The sequence below is a fragment of the Branchiostoma belcheri genome, unplaced genomic scaffold, assembly GCF_001625305.1.
Source record: "Branchiostoma belcheri isolate BF01 breed outbred unplaced genomic scaffold, Haploidv18h27 scaffold7, whole genome shotgun sequence".
NCBI classification, from domain to species: domain Eukaryota; kingdom Metazoa; phylum Chordata; class Leptocardii; order Amphioxiformes; family Branchiostomatidae; genus Branchiostoma; species Branchiostoma belcheri.
In genome coordinates, this window is record NW_017804353.1 from 3,604,603 (window position 1) to 3,613,824 (window position 9,222).

General features: G+C 39.6%; 2 protein-coding genes across 2 annotated transcripts in view; one reads left to right on the forward strand and one right to left on the reverse strand.

Moving 5' to 3' along the window:
- Positions 1 to 5,516, forward strand: part of LOC109484634 (integrator complex subunit 5-like) — a 12,641-nt gene extending 7,125 nt beyond the window's left edge. Inside the window, 13 exon segments of the mRNA XM_019787981.1 lie at positions 20 to 128; positions 588 to 704; positions 939 to 1,006; positions 1,269 to 1,465; positions 1,884 to 2,002; positions 2,580 to 2,681; positions 3,089 to 3,239; positions 3,489 to 3,594; positions 3,781 to 3,851; positions 3,979 to 4,127; positions 4,612 to 4,716; positions 4,971 to 5,043; positions 5,267 to 5,516. Of these exon segments, the coding sequence (XP_019643540.1) occupies positions 20 to 128; positions 588 to 704; positions 939 to 1,006; positions 1,269 to 1,465; positions 1,884 to 2,002; positions 2,580 to 2,681; positions 3,089 to 3,239; positions 3,489 to 3,594; positions 3,781 to 3,851; positions 3,979 to 4,127; positions 4,612 to 4,716; positions 4,971 to 5,043; positions 5,267 to 5,361 (1,462 nt within the window). The 3' untranslated portion in view covers positions 5,362 to 5,516.
- Positions 5,516 to 9,100, reverse strand: LOC109484530 (tripartite motif-containing protein 3-like). The gene is made up of 3 exons (XM_019787849.1): positions 8,894 to 9,100; positions 8,406 to 8,482; positions 5,516 to 8,126 (listed from the first exon to the last, which is right to left on the reverse strand). Exon 3 carries the CDS (start codon positions 8,118 to 8,120, stop codon positions 6,651 to 6,653), a length of 1,470 nt encoding a protein of 489 aa, XP_019643408.1. The 5' UTR covers positions 8,121 to 8,126; positions 8,406 to 8,482; positions 8,894 to 9,100; the 3' UTR covers positions 5,516 to 6,650.
- Between the last annotated feature and the right edge of the window lie 122 nt (positions 9,101 to 9,222).

The window sequence follows — 9,222 nt, forward strand, 5'->3', positions numbered from 1 at the left end:
GTGTATGTGTTTGAGTCAGACAGTGGTGGCTGGTACAAATACTGAGACTGCTGGGGTGTCACCTTGGAGAGAGTTGTGCTGCAGACATTGTCACCTACAACCTACAACATGCCCAGTCTCAACAACAGGTATCCTATACTACTGTAACTTAAATACATGTGCATCACTACATGTGTAGGATGTTGGAAATTTTGCAAACATGTCTGGAATTTCTTGTTTGAAAAGTTGTAAAACAGATTATTAGACCTGTTTAGCATTCATTTGAGTATAGCTATGGCCATTGGAGAGACACACTGTACTCAGTTTAACCATATAGCAAAGAGCACTAAGGCTCTGTTCTCACTAGGATAATGTTGACCGGATCGTTAATCTATTTGGCTTAATCCAAACAATTTCATCTTAGTGTGGAAAGGGCCTTAGATTTTTTCCGTGACTAAACTACTGCACCACCTGGTACAGCTGTGTCTGCTGCTGGAACTTAGAAACATAGATTCAATTCCCCAATGATGTAATCACTTTCTGGCTTAACACAAGAGCTACATCAGCATATTTCCCCAACTTAACTACTGCACCACCACCTGTTACAGCTGTGTCTGCTGCTGGAGCTGCTGGAAGGGTTCCAGTGCTGCCTGCCTGACGTGACAGGTGCAGCTGTCTGCAGGTGTATGGACTCACTACAGACAGGCACGCTCAACAACGCACAGGTGAGCTCAGGTGTACAAAGTATGAATTTTGGGTCAAATGTTCAGCTCTCCTCAGTATGACTGAAATCATTTGACATATCATATGTCCTACTTCTTTTACTCAGATGTGTTTTTAGTGGTTATCTAAAGTATTGATTTGGTTTATGTTTATACAAGTGTCAAGACTATGAGGTTTCAAAACAATCATTGTAAAATGCCAAATACAGATGCTGTTATCTTTCATGTGTTTTTCAGGCAAGAAGATTGTTGGCAAACATTGTTCACCTGTTGAAAAGTGACGACATGAGCAAGAGGCATTTCAGGTAGATATTCTCCTTCATATCATGGACACTCTTTCTTTTATAATGTGTATAAAAAGTACTAAGTATACAAATGTACATTTAACTGTGTATGGTTCTTGGCTTCTATATATAGTATCTGATGTACAGTTGTGTAAAATGACATTTGAAAGTGTGTGCTTCTAGCTATTGTATGGTATCTTTTTTTGTCATAGCTTTTAGATTAGATTCATTATATCTTTCAATAATTTGTTCCTTGGTGATCTCATATCTGTGTATCTTGCAGGTGGCAACTGCAAGAGGCCATCCTGTTGCACCTGCAGCCCATGACATCACAGCTGGAACACAGCTGCCTCCAGGTGGCTGCCAAAGCCATGCAGATCCAGGCCATCGTGGGCTTACCTGCCAAACCCACCACACCTGCCCTCATCCACACCTGCCAGGCAGCTGTCAGGTGTTTCTTCAGGGTGCTGCATGATACAGGTGTGTAAAAATCCTAGAATTAGTAATACAATTAACTTAAGGAAGGTTGTTCTGTGCTGTTGTTTGAAACTTCAATATATTCTTTTTTCATCTGTTCTTGGTTGTATGATCTTTTTTTCTTAGGATTTCTTTATTTATCTGTATGTATTTTGTAGGAATAAATAAACTATAGATTAAACAGTTACCGGTACTAAACCTGTCTTTTGTACATTACAATTGTTAAACTTTTTTGCACTTAGGAGATAAAGTCTCATTGAAGGCGAAACTGTGGTTACCAAAATGCCTAAGCAACTGATGACACTGTCCTCAAATCACTTGCAGCCTTACTAATGCTCTGTAGTATAAAGTTGTTAATATGTATTCATCTATTGTCATACTACTGTTGTCATGATAATATGATGTTGTTGATGTGTTACAGACCTGGAAGAGAAGATAACTGTAGTACAGTACTGTAAGGTGTACCTGTCACATCTGTGTGGTGTACAGCTGGGACAGACACTGGTGATACGCCATCTGGTACAGGGGGTACTGGACAAGGTGAGGGAACAACGGGAAGGCATTTGTAGGGGTGGTCATAATATAATCCTGAACTCTAAAGGACTGGTATACTTATCTGACATTTTTTTCATGACAGGGAAGAGGGGAAAAAGAAATGTTTTACACATACATTTACAATTGATATAAAAATAAAACATTTTACCAAGGAAATTGAAAAAATCCTTGGATACCATTACTCATTGTATCTGTTTTTTTTCTTTAAGGAAAATGCAATGTTATTTGGAGGGAATGTTGAAGGTAAGCCAAATACACTTTTATAACAACTTTCACGTTTTCCCATATTGCCTTTTCAATATGAAGAGGGATAATTGTAGAACATAATGCATGGACACCATGAATGCATTTCATAAGCCTGATAACATATTACATGTATGTACAAGTCTCTAGTGGATACTACCTGAAACGTCTGACCGTTTCCAAAATCATATCCAGTTGCTTGAGTAACTGTTTTTTGGCATATCTTATTACCTAGATGTGTAATCTTCACGTATGATTTTTTTTGCGTGTAGATTTTTCAGATGCTGACAGTAGTGAGGGTCAGTCCTCCCTCCTGCAGCAGAACATCCAGCTGGGTCGCTCCAGCACACCCACAGTCTTCCATGCTGGAGTCATCGGCAAGGGCCTCAGGGCAAAGTCTGATGCCAGGCAGCTGCCAAGTGTAAGTGTCTCAGCCAGCATATTTAGCTGTTCCACATCTTATATTCATAATATACACAATTGTTACTGTAACAGTATGTCTGTAAACTGGGTTATCTGGTTGTTATATCAGTTAATCTTTTAATTTACTATACATATACATGTATGTATGTCCCACAAATAGAATACTACACCACATGACAGGACAGTTAAATGAACATGTATGCCTGTATTTTACTATATGCTGATTATGTGTAGTATGCATTAGATGTACATGTATGATAGTTATTTGTAGTCTTTCAGTCTTGTATGTGATTTTATGTCCTTGTATTGAGTGGAACCACAGAAAGAATTTTAATGGTGTAAGCCGAGAAGCTAATTGTGGCTCCTGAATGAGTCAATAACATCTAAGCTGTTTCTCCTGTCCAGGACCAGGTAACAGCGAGCTGCCAGGCTGTGTTAGATGTGTTGTACACCTGTACTCTCCACGAGCACCATCACGCCTCCATCCCCAAACACGAGGAAGACAGGATGGACTCCTCTGACTGTCGAGTGGAGAGGAGGAGAATATCATCATCAGGTTTGAGTTTGAGTTTATTTAGATCCACAATTGGCACTCGTTTTTTTTTTTTATTACAAAGACTGGAGCTTGAACATTAACCTTCTTCCTGCTGCCTTACCCATAGTCAAAACAGAATTGGTAGTGAAACAGCTACATTAGTGTCCTCAATGTTAAGTAGGGATTTAGATTATGGAGATCTTTACACTAGGCATACATTCTTATCTATACCCATTGTCAAGTCAATATTTTTTTTTGGTGCAATTTTAGGCTCGAGAACTCTTGCATTGCTGGTGGTGGAACTGGTGTGTCCAGATGTCATCCAAGCCCCCACAGACTGGCCTGATGAGGAGTTCACCAAGTACACTGTAGAGAGGTACATATGTGGTCTTGTTTTCTGTGTCGAAGTATCTACTTCAACTTTTAGGGTATAGAGATTTTCCTGTGTGTTGGCTTTTTATGTACATGTAGACCTTGTACCTTTGTTGTGTTAATAAAAGTTATGTGCAAATTAAAAATATGTTCTCTGACGAAGACTTGTCTTTTTTATCTTTCTTTACAGAGATTTGCACATAACAAGACAATTTAAGGAGCATCCAATACTTTGGGACATCTTGAAGATGATAGCAGAAGGCAAGAATATGTGATTATCTTCACGTGATGTAGATTTGCTTTCATGAATTGAACATAATTATGAATGTGTATTCTATATTTGTACAGTCTTGTTACATTTGTTGATATTGTTTGTGTTGTGTTTTAGGGAGAACAGCCCTGTGCCACTGTGCAATATTGCTGAGTAGTGTAATATCCACACTGATCACCCACTGGGAGGGTTCACGCAGCAGTGTGACGGCTGATTCTCCATGGCACCTCCAGGCTTCCTGTAAGGCACTGGAGTGTATGGGAGAGGTGAGCAAGTACACAGTCATGTACCTTTGTGAAGCATGTGAAGTTTCTTGCGAAGTGAAGTTTCTGGTGTGGTCTTGCAGGGCTTGAAGAGTCAACCAGTGCAAAAAATTAATATAAGATTGCAGAAAAAATGAACAAGTTGCACCTTGACAAACTTTAAAAATACAGGATTGGAATTACTGGTATGAGGCACATATTTCAGAAAACAAAAACACTGGTGAAGTATTTTGAATAGTACTTTGCAAGTTACTAAATGTCACCATTCAACAGTAAATGATGTAAGTGTAAAATGTCCAGATTTCTTGTGGTCAAGTAGTGTTACTAGCAACCTGTTAGAACCAGGCGTTGAAACTCAAAATGAGGACTTTGAATCATAACCAGAATACCAAATGCTTGGCTTGTATTTTTGTGAATGTTGATTCATGTACAGATTATTATGTGTAAATATGAATACACATGGATATTATTTTTTGTCATCTTCCAGGCCCATCTCCTGCCTGCTCCATTAGGTTATATTTCAGAACTGTTCCACATCGTGACTCCTTACGAGGTGGCTCTCCTGCTCAGGGAGGTGTGGAAGTTTATGGTGGTAAGTGATTCTCAGTTCAATGTGTAATGATTTCATCATGTGACATTTTGCAAGGGTGCTACATGTATGTGTTGTGTTTAATAGTTTATCTTACCAAAAGAACCAATGCTGTGCATTGTATGTCTCTTGTTTTCATCTCATTTGAATGGATTTATGCTACATATGTTTTGCATGACATATTTGATGAATTTTATCCAAACAGCTAGCTATTTTAGTAACAGAATACAGGATAATTAGTGCATGTTTTTTTGCAGGAAAATCCACCTTCACCAGAGCTATACAGTATGAGGGATATCACAGGACGACCCATCAGATTCTTCAACCCAGGTAAGCACACTTAGTCAAAAGAAAAATTTGTCATAAGTAGCATTGCAAATTGAGTCAGAATCCAAATTGCTAGCCATTTTAGAACTTTATACATGCACTACTCTGACGATATCACAAAAATGTGATCTTGAACGGTACTTAAATTCATCTGCTACCAGAGATAGGATGACAATGTATATTAATTGTCTGCAATAACAATGTCATACTTTTAATTGAATTACAGACCTAGTAAGGAAGCACCTTGCAGTGGTACTTTCCATCCTCCACAGCAACATCCCAAAACTTGGTCACCTCTACTCCAGGTTCCAACTTCAGTAACTATTCTCCAACATTGTAAAGATCACTGTAAATTGTAAAGGTTACAATATTACAATCTAAACAGGTTTACTAACATCACCACTGAGAGGACATTCATATGACTGTGTACATACATTGTACAAAGGGATACAGATGGATTACAACATCTAAGTTGAACATGTACAGTACAATGTACATAACGTTATACAATGTCATACTATTGAACTTTTTTATCGGATTGATGGAGTTTAAAAACTTCTAGGACAAAGTGCTTGCAGATGGCACATGGCTCATGAAGCATGGTCTGTTGTAGAAAACATTGGTTGTACATCGTTAAAGTCATACAAAATTTACAGTGTTTCAATGTTCCAAAAAAATGAACTTATTGCATCTTCATGGTATAATCTAGTTTGAATATTAAATAATATTGTCTACAGTGACATTAAATGAATTGCCACATTAAACATATTGTACATGTAATTATTTATTTTCTTAACATACCAGTACATGATAGTGTACAATTGCTTAAACTGGCAATGAACTGGCAGAAATGACAAACAATACTATAAAACTTGTAATAAAGCCTAACATGCAGAAGTGATACTGACTATCCAGAATTCTTTTTTATAATATTATCAAAAACAGGAAAAGAATTGCAGCATATCCACCATCCTGATTTGCTGATTTTTACACTTTAAGCAGCTACAGAATATCCTATTATGTAAGCTGTAGTTTTACCATGTACTCTTTGACATCAACAGGAACCTAAACTTAGACTATGGCTCTGGCCATATTGGTTTCTACTAGATTATCACACAGCAGGATTTGTTGCTTTCAGGCACATATTTTAAGATGAAAATACAGTTTTTGCCGACATCAGACACAATTAGACCCGTTGGTGTGCAGGTCACACAACTCGGGTTTCCCAACCCATCATCTCTATCTGCCATAACCTCCACAAAATTGCAGAACCTGTCAAAACACTGCAGCCTACCACTACCTTGGTCAGGCACCACGAAGCCATGGGTGTCAATGTACGTGCCTTGTCCGATGGGACCTTTGAACCTCCCACCCCCTTGGCCCCACCCACCCATCACATAAGCCAGACTGAAGTCTGGTTTGTAGAAGAGCAGTTGCTTGGTCATGTTATTGGGAACAGCGAAATGACCAGGCCCAACTGGCTGCTTTGAGGGGGCCTCACATTCGGTTGAGAGGCAAATTCTTGCAAAGGTATCTCCTTTCAGGTCAAACAGAACCAGATCATTTTTGTCGATAACAGACACTATAATTCCCTGAGCCTGTTGTACGTATCATACAATGGAAGGCTCTTTGAGTTGCCCTTTGCCAAGAGTTTGAAGAAACTTGCCCCTCTTCGTGAACAGTTTGACAACCTTCAGACCACTGTCTAGTACAGCCAGACGGTCTGTTGTAGGGTGGAGGGCAAAGCTGCATGGCTTGCTTCCTGTCTCCTCAGGAAGACTTACGGGAAAGCTTCTCTTGAATTTGCCTGTGAGCTCAAAGATTTGCATTCGGTGGTTGTTTTGGTCGAGAACAAAGAGACCTTTGTCTGTGGCAATGACAGCCACAGGGTGATCAAATTCCCCCTCCTCACTTCCCTTATGCCCAAATCGAATGATCTGAATGGGTTTAGGATAGATAGAGCCTTTCTTTTTGTCAGAGCTGTATTCATACGAGGTTTCACTGTCATTAGCAAGAGCTATACTACTGCCACATTCAGTCACTTCCTCCTCTACATCACTGATTTTGCCATCCTCAGTTGTAACACTGCCCAAACTGTAAGAAGCATTGGGAGAAGCTGGGACAAAAGTTAGCATTGGTGCGAGTACCTTTTCCTCATCCTGACCTAGCACCCCAAGCTCTTTCAAGGCTTCTATGCATGACAGTATCTCTAGTGCATCTTTGTGTGTGGCAGCAGCTTCTGACAAATGTATAGTGTCAGCCAAAAGGGACCTATCCCTCTCAATACTAGACCTGTCATCAGAGAGCACAGATATGTTGTCCCTACACTGTTTCTCTATCTGTTTGATCAAAGCATCTCTCTGACTCTTCATGCTGTCTTCCAACCTCACAATGCTCTCAGTTGTGGCTTCAATCACATCTTGTATAACTGTCTGCATGTTGGTCTCAATGCTGGCCACTGCCTCTCTGATAAACTGAGGTTTCTCTCCTAGAGCTGTCAACTTCTTTTTGGCCTGACTCACTAGCTGAACTAACTCTTCCTCTTTGCCAGGCATTATGTCCTGCAGTCGTTTGGTCTTGTGCTCATTATGATCAGTGAAGAGGCAGTCTTCACATATCGGCACACCGTGGGTTTCGCAAAAATACCTCATCTCTTTACTAGGATGTACGGGGCACGTTCTGTCATCTTTAATACTACAGTCGGCAGTAGCCTCAGATTCAGGCATTATGTCAACAAGCCTTTGGGCACTGTCCACCAGGTTTCTAATGACAAAGTTTGTCCCAAAAGCCGAAACCCCCCCATGAGGGACGGAAACTTCCAGCCTACAAAGCGGACATGCAATACGTGACCTGTTACCTACACAATCGTTCAGACAATCTTTACAGAATGTGTGGTGACATGGTAGACTCTTAGGGTCATTGTATGTGTTGAGACAAATGCTACATGTTATAATGCTGATGTCTGCTGCGATGTAGTGCCTTTCTAGTGGACCTGCTGCCATGGTGGTCTGGACTGTGGTGACTCTATGTGTGAGGTCTTCAAAACGGTGAGCTGTTGCTTCTCTCTCTCTTTTTCTCATTCAAACCTAAAAGTGCATGAGATTCTTGCTTACTCTTGGATGGTTAATTAACAGTTGTATTGCTGATTGATTGCTGATTGATTGCTTGCAAATGAAATGAATGGTACATTGTAACGTACTAGATCATGTGCTTGTGTGGATAATCTGTGAATTGCAAACATGCAATATGCTATCATGACGGACTGTAACAGATACATGTACATGTATATGATAGACTTATCAAAAATGTTGATAAAATAATAGACCATTCATTTTTGCATGTCAGCACTTGATAATGAAACCAACCTTCCGATCACCTGACATGGTAGGCTGTTCAATTTGACCCCGGGCCTTTGTTTGTGCTGTCAACAGAATATGAGTCCCTGGTGAAAATAAAAGAAGACCAAACTTGAGAATATAACCCTGGGATAGTAGGAGTTTGATAGGGACAATAGATAATTTGATCTCTTTTAGTTTGAGTACAATCATGCATTTCTTTTCTTGTTACATGACCTTCAATTTCACAACTTCAGGCCTGTATGTGAAGTGCTTTTGTGGCACACAATAGTATCTGGCAAGTCTTTTATCCCCAAATCAAGCAGTATGATGGTACTCACGTCTTGTCCGGTATTACAGTAATTGTACAAGTTTATAAACCAACTACAAGAACTAAGTCACTTCATCTTAGTGTTAAAATGCAAGGATTGAAAATAACAGTGTTACTTTATAGTTCCTGTGGACCTCCAAGTGCCCACAACTGTATGTTGCCAATATCTTCAGTCCTAAATGCTTACCTACAAACTTGCTGCAACTTCAGGCCCACAGGAACAGCCTTGAACTTTCTCCCAATGGAGAAACTTTACAGTCTCCACTCTTCCTGCAACATTTCCACCATCAAAGTTTGACTGGTAGTCACGAGATTGACCCAGGGACTGAACTTAGAACCCACACTCTGGACTTTGTCCCCTTACATGGATTTTATCCATGCATTGGTCATGGGAATATTTTTCTGTCAACATTTGGTTGCAATAGGTTTGTAAAACAAGGGTTACGTGTTACAATTGTTTAATGTTAAAACTGCGAATGTGACAATAAATTTTATTGATTAATTTTGGTGAAAGTA